At 52.8% G+C, this 18,219-nt stretch overlaps 1 protein-coding gene across 3 annotated transcripts in view; it reads left to right on the forward strand.

Annotated features, from left to right (window-relative positions):
* Nucleotides 1–712: 712 nt before the first annotated feature.
* The window catches only part of TOGARAM2 (TOG array regulator of axonemal microtubules 2), a 45,050-nt gene continuing 27,543 nt past the window's right edge, over nt 713–18,219 (forward strand). Inside the window, exons 1-10 of one of the 3 annotated variants that reach the window (XM_068984759.1) lie at nt 713–740; nt 1,583–1,696; nt 2,381–2,662; nt 3,313–3,524; nt 4,221–4,408; nt 9,063–9,109; nt 11,407–11,573; nt 14,230–14,235; nt 16,047–16,191; nt 16,419–16,583. In XM_068984759.1, coding sequence (XP_068840860.1) covers nt 713–740; nt 1,583–1,696; nt 2,381–2,662; nt 3,313–3,524; nt 4,221–4,408; nt 9,063–9,109; nt 11,407–11,573; nt 14,230–14,235; nt 16,047–16,191; nt 16,419–16,583 — 1,354 coding nt within the window. The remainder of the gene's footprint in view (nt 741–1,582; nt 1,697–2,380; nt 2,663–3,312; nt 3,525–4,220; nt 4,409–9,062; nt 9,110–11,406; nt 11,574–14,229; nt 14,236–16,046; nt 16,192–16,418; nt 16,584–18,219) is intronic. The other 2 variants (XM_068984768.1, XM_068984776.1) reach the window with 2 other exon arrangements.

Consider the following 18,219-nt stretch of genomic DNA (forward strand, 5'->3'; position numbering starts at 1 on the left):
TTGCCATGCCCTCCTCCAGGGGATCTTCCTGACCCAGGGATCAAACCTGTTTCTCTTTACATCTGTTGCACTGGCAGGTGAGTTCTTTACCACTAGCACCACCTGGGAAGCCAGTGGCAGATTTCTTTACTATAAGAATGCTTTAGGGCTTCTCTGGTGGCTCAGTGGTAAGGGAATCACCTGTCAATGCAGGAGACACAGTTTCAGTCCCTGATCTGGGAAGATCCCGCATGTCTGGGAACAACTAAATCCCTGGGCCACAACTATTGAGTCTGTGCTCTAGCGTCCGGTAGCTGCAACTATAAAGTCCACGTGACATAACTACCGAAGCCCGAGTGCCTAGAGCCTGTGCTGAGACAAAAGAAGCCAAGGAATCAGAAGTCCATGCACCACAACTAGAGAAGAGTCTCTGCTTGCCGCAACTAGAGAAAACCCTGCACAACAACAAAGACGCAGCATAGTCAAAAATAAATAAAAATTTTAAAGCTCTTAAAAAAAAAGAAGAAGAAAGAATGTTTTCGCTCCTGGTGGGCTTCCCACAAAGTGGTTTACAAAGGGTTTGTGATTTGTACGGATCCTCTCTGCCTCTCTCCATCATACATCCCTGGATGTTATAGGTTGGGGTCCTCTGGATGCTTGAGGATTGTGCTCACAGCCCAGAAACTAGCTGCTGCCTCTGGACAACCCCCCAGGTGCCTCCTCCACCCAGGACATGGGCACCCGTGACGATGTGCCCCCAGGTAAGGGGCCCCAAGGAAGGTTGTCGGGGTGGGGATCTTCCTTGGATACTCCCGTGGGCTCTGCTTGGGAGATGTGGTCAGGCCGCCAAGCCTTTCCATCCGGGCGAGGCTCTCTGTGGGCTCTCCCTGCTCAGCCTTCTGTGGGGGGCTCCCTATCTGGCTCCAGATTCCTCAACCAGGGCTTTGCCTCCACTCTCTGAGCTGATGGGCTGACTGAGGGTAGTGTTCTGTAGTGGGAACATGAAGACGGGCCACGGATGCAGGAGTGGGTCCATGGGAGGGCTGAGTGGCCCCGTTTTCCTCAGCTGACAGGGCAGGAGACAGTGAGGCCAACTCTGTATCAGGAAACAGCATTCCAGGCCTGGCGCTGCCCCTGGAGCCGGCTGTGTGAGCCCGTTTCCCCTGGAGGGTGAGGGAGTCAGAGGTCCTGCCTGGAGCGAACGGGTGCTTGTGAGGTGGAGCTGCTGCTCCTGGCAGGGGCCTCTGAAGGGGCCTGGAGACCCCTTGGGAGGAATGTGGAGAACTGGGAACGCCTGAGCAGTTCTGGGAGCAAGCCACTGTGCTCAGGGCCGAGGACCGGGGAGCCCATGAAGGAGGCTGAGAAGCTGCAGTGTGGGGAGGGTTTGGAGCAAAGCTGGGAGAAGTCACGTGGAGTGGGCTGGGAAGGGGGGCTGTGGTGGGGAGCACGGTGCCCTGGCCGGCTGGGGTCGGGGTGGCAAGCCCCCACCTGAGGGCAAGGCTCTGATTTGGGGGATGGGCCACAGAGTTCCCGGGGCTGTCTGTCCCCTATCCCGGCCTTAGTGGACTCTAAGACATTGCTCTCCCTGCCTTTCTGTCCCCAGCCAAAGTTCCGGCTCCCGTGGCCGTGTACTGTGGCAGCATTCCCCAGAGCAGTGCTGGGCCCCTTGCACTCCCAGGTGGAACCAGTGACTCCAGCCTGAAGACATTTGGAGAAGGTGAGACGGGGGGACGGGCCTGGTGACTCCTTCACATGAAATGGCCTTCGAGTGTCCCAGCAGCCTCTCTGGGGCCTTGGGGCAGAGATGGGCCATTCCACCTGGCAGCCACGCAGACAGGGTCAGTGACCACAGAGCAGAGCTTGGACCTCATCCTGGAGGAAGGAGATGGGTGTGTTTAGACGCCCGACTGTGTCTTCAAGCCATGGGCAGGCGTTAATTTTACCCTGGTCCCTGCTAGACATGTCCTTTGGTTTTAGGTGGGTCCTTGGGCTTCCCTGGTAGCTCAGATGGTAAAGTGTCTGCCTGCAATGTGGGAGACCTGGGTTTGATCCCTGGGTCGAGAAGATCCCCTGGAGAAGGAAATGGCAACCCACTCTAGTACTCTTGCCTGGAAAATTCCATGGACAGAGGAGCCTTGTAGGCTATAGTCCATGGGGTCACAAAGAGTCGAGCATGACTGAGCAACTTCTCTTCACCTTACTTTTCAATTCTCTGCCTCAAAGGATGGAGGTGTACGGAGGGCTCCCGCCAGAACAGGGAATAATTGGGGCTCTCCTAGGAACTGCAGGAAGGCCCTGTGAGCCCCAGGGAGGCAGAGCTGAGGTCCTGGGGCCTGGGTGGTGTTAGCACCCAGGGAAGTTGGGGGAGTGGGCTCCTCTAGCATAGCAGTACTTGTCTCAGCCTCCCTCCAGCTAGCGCCCAGCGCCCTCCTGGAGAAACCGTCACAGCTCTTGAGTGGACGTGGGGACCCTGGCAGCCTCAAGCTGGATGCCCCCCTGAAGGGCTGGCAGGCCAGGAATGGCCACCCCAGGAGCCTCGTGGCCCTGTCTCTGGGTCCCCACCCGCTGGTGCCGCTCCCCTCGCTGGAGTCAGATGCCAACAGTGTGGCCCGGGACACCACCCAGATCAAGGACAAGCTCAAGAAAAGGAGACTCTCGGAGGGCTTGGCAGCATCTTCCCGTGGTGAGCCCTGGGCCCTGCCCAGACCCCACCCCTAAGGTCAGGGACCCCAGGCCGCCTGGACTGTGAGGGTCAGCAGGTGTGCAACTGGCAGCTGGGGTCAGAGGTGGTCAGGGGCACCCTCTCTACAGCCCCTGCCTCCTCCCTGGAATGCCATCTCCCACTGGGGCCTCTGCAGCGGCTCCCAACCAGACTCCCCATTCCCACCCTCGCCTCCTTCTAGTCTTCACTGCAGAGGAATTCTTTTCAAACACAGATCTGACCACCTCTTTCCTCCCACTTCTGCCAACTATGCTAAAGCCACCCAGTGGCTTTCAAGTGGATATAGGACTAGAGCCCGCTGCCTTCTCTCCTAATTCAGTACTGATTTTGTTCCCCTTTCTACCCAACCTGCTTCTGAATTTTAATTATTTAATTAATTTATTCTGAATTTTAAATAGGTGACTTTGACTGACACTTTCTACCAAATTTTACAGGAGTGGGGAAGGACACTCAGCACAGTCTAGGGCTGGGCTTGGGGCTGGGGGAACATCTGTCCCCTCCTCTCACCATCACAGCCTCCCTAGGACATAAGGCCCTGTTGCCAGCAACTGAATTAACTCCACTCCCCACACTCTGGGGACTCACTTACTCCCCATCCCCATCCCATACAGCCTCTTTGGATCCTGGTGGAGGCCCCAAAGGAATTCCCCTGAGGACTGTCATCCCCCGGGCCACCTCTCAGAGGCTGCTGAGGCTATCCAGGCCGATGCCCCCCATCCAGAGCATCCCTACCACCCCAGAAGCCAGCGGAGCCAAGGAGAAGGGACTGGACCCGCCCACAAGCAGTCAGGGTCCCCAGGAGCTGAGAGCCGGTGCCCAGGAGGTAAGGCAGTTGGACTGCTCTGAGTCTTGCCTCCCTGTGCTTCTGTTTTTCTCTAGGTCCTTTACCAATCCCTGTTCGTGGGCCCTGAGCATCTCTGAAGGTATCTTCTCCGGTAGTTGCCCCAGAGGTACTGAGCTGGCTCCTCCTAAGGAGATGCTGTGTGACTATCCATCTTACACATGATGGTTCTCAAGCCTTCTCTGATCTAAATGTTCCAGAATTTCCTATGGTTCTGACCCTCCTCATTTTGGCAAGGGACTATGGCAGAGGGGAAAGAATACTGGGTTAAGACTCAGGAGATTTAGGTTCTGGTTTCTACTCTGCCCTCATTGACTGTGTGACCTTGGGCAAGTCACTTCCCTCTCTGGGCCTCAGTTTGCACTAAGATAAGGGAATTGGACCTGACGTTTTTGAGGATCCCTTTCAGCTCTGATGTTGTAGGGTTTTCTGAGATGAGAACAGAAAAACAACTAATAATAATGGCTAAAGGGGTTGCAGTAGGAATGAGAGGACCCCCTTTTTGTTTAAATGGTAAAGAAACAATGAGCTCAGAGGTCCCAGGGTTGTGTTATTAGAGAAACAGGATACTTACCAGTGCTGTGGATAGAAGGGACCACTCTGCGCGAGGCACCTGGGAAGCGAGCATCCAAGTGAACTGTTTCATGGACCAGACCCCTCCCCGACCGCCGCTCCCAGGTGCAGATTTCCCAACAGTACCTGCACTGCAATGATGAGAAGATGCACGAGTCCCTGGGAGGCACTGTGATCCCGCCCATCCCCAAGGCCAAGGTACCCGCTGGGACCTCCCGCACACCTGGCTCCCTTCCCAGCCTCTTGCCTCCTGGCCAGGACATCCTCACGGGCCTCAGGCCCCCCACCACACGGTAAGCAGCCCTAAATCAAAACTACCTTGCGGTCCTCTCTCCTCTACCCTCCAAGATCTGCTTGGACTCCCTATGACTGAGTCTCCACACCAGGGCAGAGCTCTGGGGGCCAGATGCGTGGAGGGCAGGGTCCTCCACCATGAGCCTCTGACCTGGGGCAGTCACAGAGCTGGCCCTTGACTCCAGCAGGAGGGTGTATAGGCTTAATTAGCAATATCTTGACTTCTTTTAGCAGTGTCTTGATAGGTGTGGTTGCTGCCCTGATGAATAGAGTATGAATATTTTTAAAGCACTATTGGATTCATGATAGCTCTTTGTGATGGTGCATTTTCTTAATGAATGGACGTTAAAAATGCAAGCATTATTGTGTCTATGTATGGGGGGTAGTCTACAAAAATTTTGGACTAAAAAGGGAATTAAAAAACTGGGAATCAGTGAATAGGGAGAGTGAATAGAGAATCAGTGAATAGAGAGAGAGGGAGAGAAAGAGACAGGGAGAAGGAGAGGGAGCGCTCTCTTTGGGGTCTCCTGTACCTGTTTCTCTCAAGGGTCCTCTGTCTCCCACGTCGCCTCCCCTTCTGTCCCAAGACATGTCCACATCTTACTGTACCCTGGTGGAGTGTGGGAGCCCATCTGTGGACCTGCTCCTGGATTTAAGCTCTCTGCTCGATTTTTCCACCAACCTCTTCCCCCACCGGCCTCCGCCTCCTCACCATCGACACCGCCTCCTCGTTTTCTGCTCAGACACCCACCTCTTCCTCCCTCTGAGAGTTCTTGGTGGCTTTCATGACTCTCTGGCCCCCGATAAGTGACCCTTCCACCCATCCCACTGCTCTTGAGCTGTTGATGTCCTTGAATTCTTTGCCTTCCTCACCTTCCTGACTTCCAGGCAGTCTCCTGTGTGCCCCCTCTTTCCTTGTTTCTTAAATGTATTCCAGAACTCTTCACTTCCACCTCCTTGTTCTCCCCTGGGAGTCTTATCTGTGCAGGTGGCTTCCAGGGTCAAGTGGGATGGGAGTCTTCTGCATCCCCTGGGCTTCCCTCCTCCTGTTGAGCATTCCCAGGGCTCTCAAGGCTGATGCAGATCCAGCGTTGGAGGCAACCGCCACAATATGCCCCCACCACAGCATCGCGGATGGAACTCTTCGTGTTTCCCCTAGCTGTCTCTCCCCCATAACCTCCCAATTTCCACGGGGGTGCAGGAGTGCTCTTTGATCTTCCAATTTCAGCATCATTTTCAATGCTTGCCTCCTGTTCCTAACAGATTGCCACATCCCATGAGGGCTTTCTTAAACAACGAGAGACAATACGGAGGCTACCACCCCTGCTTGCCGCTGCCTTTGCTCTTAGTTTGTACTTGCTGGCTCCCTTTTGACCTCCCCCTGGAGTTTCTACCCCATCCCCTTGTGGCCCTGAGCTCTTCATCCTGATCTTTTGTTTTCATTCACCCCCCTCCCCAAATACACCCCTTCCACGCACCCTCACTTCCATGCACCTCACTGCTCTGTGGGAGCCTGAGTGGCAACCCGCCCCCGCCAATACCCCTGTGTCCAGCCCTGGACGGCACCTCCCTGCAGCCCCAAATGGGCCTCTTATCCTTGGCCTGCTGGTCAGTTCCTACATTCTTCAAGCCCCAGCTCCACGTCCACCCTCTCTGTCACGTCTTCCCTGGCCTCCTCGGGATGTGGGGAAGGGCTCTGTCCACACGGCATCCAGCCTGTGTGCTGTCCAGCCACCTCCCACCTACTTATTTGCCACCTTTTATTTCTATTCTTGAACTTGCAGCACTATAAGGCAGGGGCTATATCTGGACACTTCTGTGGCTCCCATGGTGTCAAGCTCCCATGTTAACTGCCATGGATTAATCACGCGTGGATTAGGCAGATAACTCTCTGAAGTATCGGCCTATTTGCTGTCAGACTGTGACGTGGATTTCTCTGCATTGACTCCGTGAGGCTAGCTAATGGCTGGGAGGGAGACTCCATTACCATTTCATCCATCCTTCCATCCGTCTGTCTGTCCATGTGTCCGTGCATCCATTGAGTCACTGTTAAGAACCACTCTGTGCCAGACACTGGGTCAGGTGCTATGAAAGCAAAGCCAAACAAGACATCCTCTGTGTTCTGGGAGCTCATAAGAGAAATTTACTAGCAGACCATTGACTAAAAGCCCCAGTGAGGTAAACGCTAAGGTAGAAGGCTGCCTCTCATTCTGAGGAGTGCTGTGGAAAATTATTTCAATCAGGCCAGGAAGACTTCTCAGAGGAGGTGAGGCCAGTTGGGTTTTGAAGGCTGAGGCAGAGTCTGTGAGATGGAGCAGAGGGAGAGTTGGGAAGGACGATTGACTGAGGCATTTAGGGCAGGGCTAATTTTCCAGCAGGACCGTATCTGTGTGTGACGGGGGGTGAGGTACGCAGGGCTGAAGGGCCCGTGTGCTAAACTGAGGAGTATGAGCTTTACCCTGAAGCAGTGAGGTGCCACTGGAGGCTTTTTGGTGTGGAAGTGATGTCAGACCTGATTTAGGAAGGTCACTCTGGCCACGGCAGTGTGGCGTGGGCTGTGCACACTGTTGGCCTCAGGGACCCAGGGGAGAAGCAGTGGGCACCTGAATGGGCAGAGGCTGTGGGCACCTGGTCTGCAGTGTTCAGTGTGCAGAGGGGCTCGGAAAGTGAAGAAGTGAGGGAGGGGCTTGGTGACTGGATGGCTGTGGGATGAACCAGGTAGGGAGCTGAGGCCCATGCCAGAGTTACTGGATAAACAGCCAGACAGATGGTGGTGGCTTCAGCAGGACAGGGAATTAGGAGGAGAGGCAGGCTTTGGGGCAGTGAGGTGGCAGCTTGTGAGTGGGTTCAACTTGTGCTGCTGGGGACACTGGTTGATGCTCAGATGTCTGGCCAGGTGCATGGAGAAGACTGTGGATGCAGGTAGAGCTTTGCTGCTCCATCATTTTCGTGTGGCCTGGTGGGACCACCTCAGGTCATGGTGGGGGTTCAGAAGAGGGAAGAGGGGCTGGAACGCTTTGCGGAGAAAAGTGAAGACTCTCTGGGTGTGGGTGACCTTGGCCTCTGTCTTTTCTGCTAATGGGTCTCTAGAGAAGGGAAAGAGAGGTTTGCCAAGGTCCACAGCTTGAAGGAGGCTGAGCCACGTGCTCTGAGGCCACATCGTCTGCTCAGAGGGGAAGGGAAAACAGCGTCCAGCTTGAGGTCAAAGGGGCGAGGCCGTGGGCCAGGAGTCGGTGGCGGTCGGGTCTGAGGGAGGAAAGCAGCGCCAGGATTACCAGTGCCCCGTGCCCACTCTGTGCCTAGCCAGAACCACCAAAGGGACTTCCCTGCTCACCTCTGCCCCCAGCCCTGTTGGCACAGCTGGGCAGTGGTGGGTTCCAATGGCAAAGACCTAGTGGTGGGTTCCAATGGGCAAAGACCTAGATCCCTAGCTGGGTGCCCTGGGGTGTTTACCTATGGTCTCCAAGCCACACAAGCCCTCCCTGGGGGTCCTGACCTAGGAGGCTGTGCCTGTCCCGGGGAGCAACTCTGAGTCTTGGTTGTCCCAGGCTCTGGCCCTTCCTGTAGCCTTCTGGTCCCCTGACCTCCACTGTCCCCTCAGTAGGAGCCCCTGTATCTGGGCAGGCACTCAGGTGGGCTCTCCTACAGCCTGTCCTCCGGCCATCCCAGCCTGGGTCACCCTGCTGAGTGAAAACTCTGAGGCCAGAGCACAGGATGCCGTGTCCCAGTTCTCGTGGCTTGTCACCCTGTCAGCCCCCAAGAGCCTTCTGCTGTCTATGCATTTCCCAGTGAGAAGAGACAAGTCCATGTTAGATAATGCATATCTGGTCTTTCTGGGAATGTAAGGCCCAAGAATGCATCACCACCTGTCTTAGTGATGCTGTATTCCCAGTGTCTACACACAGCACAGTACATCTTCAATAGGGTATGGTAACCCACTTGGGTATTATTGCCTGGAGAATCCCATAGACAGAGGAGCCTGGCAGGCTACAGTCCATGGGGCTGCAAAGAGCTGGACCTGGCTGAAGCAACAACATGCATACATGAATGAGTAAACAGTACTGTTTATTTTAAAAACTGCAATTAAAACCAGTGCCAGGAATGCCTCATCTTTCATTCCTGTGCTCAGTTTGAACTGAATGTCTCCTACAAAGCAGTGGTGATTGCCCATTAGCAGCAAAGGGGGTCATTCCCTCTAAACCCTGGAGGGGAAAAGGAGTGGGTCCCCGAGCTCTCATGGGTTGGGAGAGGACTTGAAGTCAGTCTGTCCTGAGCTGGGAGGAGATTCACCCCCATCTCCTGTGCACACAGCAGGGACAGGGCTTCCTGTTGGACTAAGTGGTTTACTCATGGAGGCTGGCTTCCTGGGGAATCAATGGTCTATGCAGCCAGAAAACAGGGCTCTGAGCTTTGTCTGGACCAAGCCTGCCAGTCACCCTCAGGTCCAGAAGGAGCTGCATCTCCTGCTGCCTTGAACACCTGGCCAAGAGCCTCTTTACAGGGGCACCCACAGCCTCCTCTGTCTCATCCCCCTCTCAGCTGTCACCCCATCCTGGAGCTAGCCTGGGAGCTAGCTCTTGCTTGCTAGATAGCGCAGCAGGAACTCTTGCTTCCCATCTCTCATGGTGCTTTTTTCTCCCCCATTCTTTTAAGATTGGTCCAGGAGCGTGGGCCTCGGGAGAAGACCCCTAGATCTCTGGGTATGTACTCGCCTTGCACCCTTCTGTTTGTTATTTGACTCTCTGGTTCCTGGGTTGGATCATGGGATCAGAATTAAGGCTAGAGGAGATCTGGGTACTCTTAGACTCATTGTCCTCATTTCATGGAGGGGGAAACAGAAGTCGCCCTGGTGGCAGGGAGGGTGGCCCCTGCTCTGTGCTACCCTCCACCAGCGTAGGTTGCTTCATGATCGCCCAGCTGAGAGAGACGGTGCTGTCCCATCTGATAGAGGAAGGGGTGCACTGAGGGTCACCAAGCTGGGCCTTTTTAGGCTCAGTGCACAGAAAGCGCGCAGGTCCTTGTGGCTCCAAAGGTGGGGTTTTGTCCCATCCTGTGGCTGTCCCTGGGCTTCCCAGGTGGTGCTAATGGTAAAGAACCTGCCTGCCAGTGCAGGAGATGCATGGATCTAAGCAAATAGAGGATTTCTTTCCAGACAGAGTGAGAAACTAAACTGCATCCCCTGAATCCCTTGGTCAGCCGATCCTGGGTGGTTTCAGCGTCAGGGGAAGAGAGCCAGCTGCGCTGGCAGTGAGGCAGGTGGTTGGGGCTCAGAGAGGCTCTCCAGCCTATGACCTAATTTGTGGGGAGGATTGAAGGTCGAGTGAGGGGACATGGGCAGAGTACCCTGGGCCGCAGGCCTAGGGGGGTTGGCGGCAGCTGCTGTGCTGACTGGCAGGAGCGGGTGGACTGTTGCCCAGCTTCCAGGCAGGTCACCCTGTAATCAGCTCAGCAGCGGGTCAGTTGGTCAGGGGGAGGCTGCTGCCCTCAAGGCCCCAGGGTTAGGATGCCCAGCTGGGCCTGAGAGGCAGGCCTGGCATGGAAACCTCTGCTGTGGCCAGTCTCCCCTCTCTGGCCAGGCTGCGGCAGGGTGCACTGGTGCAGTCCAGTGTGACACACACGGGCACCCAGTGTCCCTTGAGAGCTTCCTGAGAGCACTGGAAGGGGGTTTGGGGCCAGGGGACGCCAGCTTAGAGCTACTCCCCTGTCTTCCCCACCAGGTGTTGCTTGAGAACCGGGTCCTTGGGGCAGGGGCCAGGCTGCTTGGACAAGGCTTTCCAGGGTGTCTCTTGGTCTCTTGGAGGCATAGGCGAAAGGGGGCTACAAACTGGCAGAGTCCTCAAGAAGTTCTCTGACCTTCCAGCTGTGCCCCTCCCAATGTGGGCACCACGTCTGGCCTGTAGTTAGGGTTCACGTGGTAGTGTCTGAAGCTAAGGGCTTTCTCACAGTCCCTGCTCTGGTGAGCTGGCCCCTGGACACCCACGCCCTCGGCCCTGCTTTACTTCCCGGCAGACAGAGGCTTCGCCCCTCCTCCCTCTTGATTCTGAAGTCTCCTCCCAGGAGGGATCTTTGGTAGAAGGCAGGGGCCAGACAGAGATCTGGGGCTCCCCAGGAGCCCTGCCTGATCCCCAGACTCAATCCACCCTTTCCAGCCTCAGGCAGCCCCAGGTGGTGGCCCCCCTTCCCAGAGGAGCCCTGATTTGCAAGTTCTCTCAAGGCCAGTGAACTCCAAACTTTGTGAGCAGGAGAACCTGGTTAACATTGCCTTCATTAAAGAAAAACTAATGGACCTACCCCCACACCATCCCTAAAACAAGAAACATGCTCTTAAAGTCTATCAATTGGGAAAACACGGAATGACAAAGATATACTATGGATTTGATGCCATTTGGAAATGAATTTGAATATTATTAATCATAAGAGCATCTGAAGGTCACTGGGTCTCAACTTTCCCATCTGTAAAACGAGGGTATTGGGCTGGCATTAGTTCCCTGGCTCTTTCCTGCGGTGTTATAGTCTCAGATAGGAGCATGGTAGTGTATCATGATCAGTGGGCTCATTTTGTTTTTCCTCTTTCTGAAGTACATGCCTCCGGGTTAAGACAGACTTACATTCTCAGGAAATATCTTAAACCTCTTAGATAACAGGTCTGCCCCTATTTCCTGCCCACGCTCCTCTCCACCCCACCCCACCCCACCCCAGCCTAGTCTTAGAATAAAGTGTGCAGTAATTGTTGATAGATGGATGCACGGACGGATGCATGAAAGGGGGAGGGTGTTGGTCCTCAGGCAGCCTGTTCTGTTCCTGCCAGTGCTGCTGTGTGGAGTGAACTTAACCTGTGCCTTTCCTTTTAAGGCAGCACAGGGGAGAGGCACTGAGGGTGGAGGGCTTAGACAGTTGCATGTTCCACCAACCACAGGGCTGCAGAGCCTTAATCCCAGCGGCTGCTGCCCTCAGGTGCTGGGCGTCCTCAGTTTGACTCTTGTTCTCCACTCCTCAGAGCCAAAACCTCTGATCCCGCCTGTCAGAGACAGGTCTGCTGCCCCTGAGAAGCCTGCCCTGCCTTTATCTCAGTCTGCTCCGATGCTGACATCCTTCTCCTTCAGCCATGCCCAAGAAGCTCACCCCTTGTTAAAAGAAGAGGACCAGAAGGAGAGTGGGACCAAGGTACCTGGAAAGCGAGGGGAGAGGAAGCTGGGGTCAGAGCACACCACTGGCTGAAGGCACACGTGCTTCTGAAATACACAAGTGTGGGAGCGGCTTGAGGAAAGCAAGGAGGAACCCTGAGGCAGCTGCTCTAGTCCTTAAGGGTGGAACCTGTAGATGGGTTTGGGGTGAAGGCTATGGCAAAAAACAGAGGAAAGAAAGGAGGAGAAGGATAGAGGTGAGGGGGCCTAGGTGAAGGGGAGAGTATTGCAGGGAGCCGAGGGGTGGGGCTGAGGGAGGAGGCGAGGACAGAAGGAGGTCACACATGGTTCAGAAGGAAGCAGGATGTGGGGGAGATGGCAGAAGGGCTTAGGTGAACCAAACCAAGTAATCTGAACCAGCACCCAAGATAGCAACCTAGAGGCAGCTGACTCAGAGGCAGATCAGCCAAAGGCTGTGTTTCACAGGCTGACAAACACCTTGTACTTCTAAGGTGACCTTGATCCAGATGATTCATACAGATCCTAGTCTGGATGAATTTAGTGAAACTTGGGGAGTCATTGGGCTTCCCACATGGCTCAGTGGTAAAAGAATCCATCTGCCAAGGCAGGAGTTGCAGGAGACCCTGGTTTGATTCCTGGGTCTGGAAGATCCCTTGAAGAAGGCAATGGCAACCCACTTCAGTACTCTTGCCTGGAGAGTCTCATGGACAGAGGAGCCTGGTGGGCTACAGTCCATAGGGTCACAAAGAGTCAGACAGGACAGAGAGCATGCATGTGTTCAGTTCAGTTCAGTTGCTCAGTTGTGTCCAACTCTTTTCGCCCCCATGAGCCGCAGCACGCCAGGCCTCCCTGTCCATTACCAACTCCCAGAGTTTATCCAAACTCACGTCCATTGACTTCCCTAGTGGCTCAGATGGTAAAGCGTCTGCCTACAATATGGGAGACCTGGGTTCGATCGCTGGTTGGGGAAGATCCTCTGGAGAAGGAAATGGCAACACACTCCAGTATTCATTCTTGCCTGGAAAATTCCATGGGAGGAGCCTGGTAGGCTATAGTCCATGGAGTCGCAAAGAGTCAGAAAGAACTGAGCCACTTCATTTCACTTCACATGTCCATCGAGTCGGTGATGCCATCCAACCATTTCATCCTCTGTCATCCCCTTCTCCTACTGCCCTCAATCTTTCCCAGCATCAGCGTCTGTCCAATGAGTCAGTTCTTCACATCAGGTGGCCAAAGTGTTGGAGTTTCAGTTTCAACATCAGTCCTTTCAATGAACACCCAGGACTGATCTCCTTTAGGATGGACTGGTTGGATCTCCTTGCAGTCCAAGGGACTCTAAGAGTCTTCTCCAACACCACAGTTCAAAAGCATCAATTCTTCAGCACTCAGCTTTCTTTATAGTCCAACTCTCACATCCATACATGACTACTGGAAAAACCATAGCCTTGACTAGATGGACCTTTGTTGACAAAGTAATGTCTCTGCTTTTGAATATGCTGTCTAGGTTGGTCATAACTTTCCTTCCAAGGAATAAGTGTCTTTTAATTTCATGGCTGCAGTCACCATCTGCAGTGATTTTGGAGCCCAGAAAAATAAAGTCAGCCACTGTTTCCCCATCTACTTGCCATGAAGTGATGAGACCAGATGCCATGATCTTAGTTTTCTGAATATTGAGCTTGAAGCCAACTTTTTCACTCTCCTCTTTCACTTTTATTAAGAGGCTCTTTAGTTCTTTTCACTTCCTGCCATAAGGGTGGTGTCATCTGCATATCTGAGGTTATTGATATTTCTCCCAGCAATCTTGATTCCAGCTTGTGCTTCTTCCAGCCCAGCATTTCTCATGATATACTCTACATATAAGTTAAATAAGCAGGGTGACAATATACAGCCTTGACGTACTCCTTTTCCTATTTGGGACCAGTCTGTTGTTCCATGTCCAGTTCTAACTGGTGCTTCCTGACCTGCATACAGATTTCTCAAGAGGCAGGTCAGGTGGTCTGGTATTCCCATCTCTTTCAGAATTTTCCACAGTTTATTGTGACCCACACAGTCAAAGGCTTTGGCATAGTCAATAAAGCAGAAATAGATGTTTCTCTGGAACTCTCTTGCTTTATCGATGATCCAGCGGATGTTGGCAATTTGATCTCTGGTTCCTCTGCCTTTTCTAAAACCAGCTTGAACATCTGGAATTTCACAGTTCACGTATTGCTGAAGCCTGGCTTGGAGAATTTTGAGCATTACTTTACTAGCGTGTGAGATGAGTGCAATTGAGCAGTAGTTTGAGCATTCTTTTGCATTGCATTTCTTTGGGACTGGAATGAGAACTGACCTTTTCCAGTCCTGTGGCCACTGCTGAATTTTCCAAATTTGCTGGCATATTGAGTGCAGCACTTTCTCAGCATCGTCTTTCAGGATTTGAAATAGCTCAAGTGGAATTCCATTACCTCCACTAGCTTTGTTTGTAGTGATGCTTCCTAAGGCCCACTTGACTTCATATTCCAGGATGTCTGGCTCTAGGTGAGTGATCACGCCATCGTGACTATCTGGATGCATGTGTACATACATGCAGAGTCACTGTTATGGTCTTCCTTTGAAACAGAGATGTAAGAGTGCAATAAATGGATCTTGAAAGCCTGCTATGTGCAGGTGCTGTGGGATCCAGTGATGCTGATAAGGTCCAGGTACCACATCCTCCCTCTCCAGCAATGGAGACAGACCATGGGGCAAAGGAGGAATAATTCAGGGCCATGAAATGATCTCATCCTCTACCCACCTTAGCCACTCATTCCCATGGTCACACCGTAGACCTCGGCACTGCAAATAACATCTTCCCTGCCATCATCTCAACCTCAAGCAGCCCATTTGCTCACTTCCTTCTCCTAATGTTCTAGCTCAATCCATCTGACATCCCAACTCTAGCACTTGTCTTTCTCCTGCATCAACAATAATTTCCTTGAAACTGGATCATCCCCACGAGCATCTTAGCTCTCTCTCATCTTAAGGAAACCAAACCGAAGCAAAAACTCTGCCTTGTCTCTTTACCAGTCCTCTCCTGAGCGTGGGCCAGTAGGCTTAGTCCCTGCAGCCCCACTGAAATCACCCCATTGAGGCACTGGTGGATCCACCTTCCCACGTGCAGCAGTCACAGTGCTCTTTCAGCTTGACCCATTGCCCACTTTTGTGGCTCATCCTTCTTGAATTCCCCACCAAGGAATGGAAATGAGGGCTGCTTCTTTCTTGCTTCTCTGACTACATCAGTTACATCCTTCCTGGTCCTTCTTTGCTGGCTCCTCCTTGTCTTCCTGACCTCTATGTGATGGCACTCAGAACTCACACCTCTAGCATCTTGTCTATTTACACTGACCACTGTAACCTGAATCCTGACCTATGGCATTAGGTACCACCTCTATGCAGAGGGCTCCCAAATCTCCCTCTCCAGCCCAGACCTTCCCCTGAACTCCAGGAGCTGTTAAATTATATGCCTGCATTTATATAGCACTGATACTCAACATCTGCATTTAGGCCTCTAGTTATATTTCCAACGTATCTTATCCAAGATTTTAACTGTTGAGTTCTCACCCATCCCACCCCCGAACTTCCTTTTCCCAGTGTCTTCTCTCTGTGAATGGCAGTAAAAGGCAGCTCCAGACTTCCAGCTGCTCTGACCCCAAATCGCAGGCCCACCCCACCTCCTGTCTCTCTCTTATCCCACACCTCATGTATCAGCCAAAGCCGTGGGCTCTACTTTTGAACTTGTCCAGAATCTGGTCATTCTATCATTTTTCTGGCTATCCTAGTCCAAGTCCTGCCATGTGGAAATTCTTGGTTCTATTTTTGCAACTTCTTGTGAATCTTTAATTTTGTCAAAATAAAAAGTTATAAAGAATAATACTTAGAGAATCCCCCTACCCATCAAAAGAAAGAAAAGCCAGGGGGGAAGAGGGAATCAGATCATGTCATTCTTCTGTTCAGAACCTCCAGGGACTTGCTATGTCCTTCAGAGGAGAAGCCCAAGTCCCCACCATGGACCGCCAGGCCCAGTGTGCCGAGGCTCCTGCCCACGCCCACCACTCCTGACCTGTGTCCTGCCTCGCCTCTGACTCTGGGCACACCAACCAGCGTCCTCCTTGAGGCTCACAGCCACACCCAGCAGCCCCCAGACTCGGGGTCTGCTCCTTACTTTGTTTCTGTCCCTGCTTCAATGCCACCGCCTTGAGATCGCCCTACCTGAAACAAACCCCATCACCCCGTGTCCCTTACTTTCCTTCCCGTGCATGGTTGCCTGGCATCAGAGGCTGGTCTGTTTGCTGCCGTCTCACCACTCTACATAGTTCTTTGGGAGCAAGGCCTCTGAGTTTTTGACCATTTTCAGAACAGCTCTCGGCACCCAGGAGCCACTCATGTTCTGGATGACTGACTGCATGAAGAAGGTAGAGAAAGCGGTTAGGTCCACAGGGTGACGGAGTTTGCTCTGACCTTGTGCCGGATTCAGGTCACCATCGCCAGGTCTGCCCAGGAGAGGATGAGGCTGAAGCAGATGAAGGAGATCGAGTTATTCCGCGGGGCAAAGGAGCCGGAGAGGGATAGAGAGCTCACTTCCCAGAGCCTGGGCTCCCGGAGGACCTTGATGAAGGAAGGTACTGGGTATTTGGGGAAGGTGCCTTCAGGCTGGGGACACTTTTTCAGCAACATCTGGGCCAAAAAGAGAACATTTCCACACTCCGCATCCACACGGTCTCCATCCTGAGACTGTGCAGGGAGTCACATTTGCTCTCTCGTAGTTCACCGATGGGCCCATTTCCAAAGGGGGGCTCTGGGGCCAGGCAGGACCGGCTCTGTCCAAGGACTTTCTCTGCCTCCGCAGGCCTCCTTCCCCTCCGGGGCAGCGGGACCCTGTCTGTGCCCACCAGCCTGAGCAGCCCCCGCAGGAACAACCTTGGTGTCATTCTGAGGAAGCGGGCCAGCCGGGCCTCATTGCCCAGCATTCCCATCAGCAAGCAGGAACCCAGCTTTGCCCGCCATGCTTCAGGTGGGGCCCAGACCAACTGGTGGGGGGCACGTATCCGTCTCTCAGTATGCTGTCTTGGATGCTTAGGGGCGTGGCAAGGGTGACCTCTGCTGCTCTGCTTCTGCTTGTTGCCCTTGTTAGAACAAGGGGCAGCCTGGGGTTGCCAGAGAGAGGAACAGTAGTGTGTCTATGGGCCAGCCCTGTTGTGAAGGGAATTGTGGGTGGCTGGACAGGTGTGCCCAACCTGTGTGGCATGTCTTAGAGGACCTGCCAGAGCACCAGGGTCACAGATGCTGACGACAGCCTCTGGAAATATCTGGAAACACCTGGAAGAGGAGAAAAGGGTTCTGGGAAAATCTTGGGTTCCTGCCTGTTGAGTCATAAAATGTCAGAGCTGGACAGGGCTGGTTACAGACTGGGATGCAAGGAGCTGAAGGTTCTGTGGGACACTCAGGAAGGTCCCAAGGGACAAGGAGAGGCCCTGTCCCCATTCTACCAAGGGAGGGTCTATTTTGCCTCCCCTTTTGGCATATTAGGGCTCTATGAGGGATTTCATTTGAAAAGATTTTGCTACAAAAGAACATTTGAAAACAACCAACTTGGTTCAGAGTTTCTTTAAGTATAGGATATTGTAAGACATTGATGGGAGAATAGAGCATCATTTGGGTGCTAGAAATAACACCGGCTCACCTTTCTACTTCATTCTCTTTCTATTCTTTTGATACCATCAAGTAGAAAGTCTTAATCTGGTGCTAATTTTTAATGCCTTACTAAGACTTTCGAGTTTCTTCTCTAAACAAAGAGATCTTCTTCCTGGCTAGAAACATCAGAAGCTGACTGCCACTTTGTAGCAAGAGTTTATAATATTTGTTTACTCTGACTGTAAATATTTATCACACACTATGACAAATAATCATTTACCAATTATGGTAGTGATATAACTTTCCCTTAAATAAACTTATTTAGGGGTTTCCATTTCCTTCTCCAGCAGCAGCAGCAGGGTTTGAAAAGTGAGTTGAAGGAAAATGCCCAATAAATAAGGGTACAAGTACTTAAGAGATATGGCCAAAAAAACAAAACAAAACAAAAACCCCAAAACCCATGGAAGTGGTAACTGAATGGTTGGTACTTGGGAAACATTGATCTTCCTAATCTAAGCTACTTCTTTTATAGACAACAGACTGAGACCAGAGACTCAAAGTCACCCAAGGTCACCCAAGATCACTCAAGGTGATGGTGGCCCATAGGGACTTAGACTGTGGCTGATGACTCTCAATCCATTGGCAAAGCTGAGACGAGAATCCAGGAATGAATGAGGTCTTTGTGTCTTGGCTTTCAGGAGAGTACTAACCCTCAGCTCACTCTTGCCTTGGACCTCCTGGGTACGGCATTGTGAAAGCTGCGTAAAGATGAACCTCTGCAGAGAACTAGGCAGGAAGTGAGAGATCTGGATTCCAGTCCTGGCTCTGTTAATGAAGGAGCTGAGGGACTGTCGGGGGGACCCTGGCTTCACCAGAGGATGGAGAACTGGGGAGAAGGAGGAGGAGGAGAAGTTGTAACACAGGCTCCTGGGTGGAGACAAGGTTAGAGCCAGGGAGTCATTCCTTGATAGAATTGCTGGCCTCACCTCCAGCCACAGACAGGGCAGGATTGGGAA

This window comes from Capricornis sumatraensis, chromosome 1 (assembly GCF_032405125.1).
Source record: "Capricornis sumatraensis isolate serow.1 chromosome 1, serow.2, whole genome shotgun sequence".
Classification (NCBI taxonomy): Eukaryota; Metazoa; Chordata; class Mammalia; order Artiodactyla; family Bovidae; genus Capricornis; species Capricornis sumatraensis.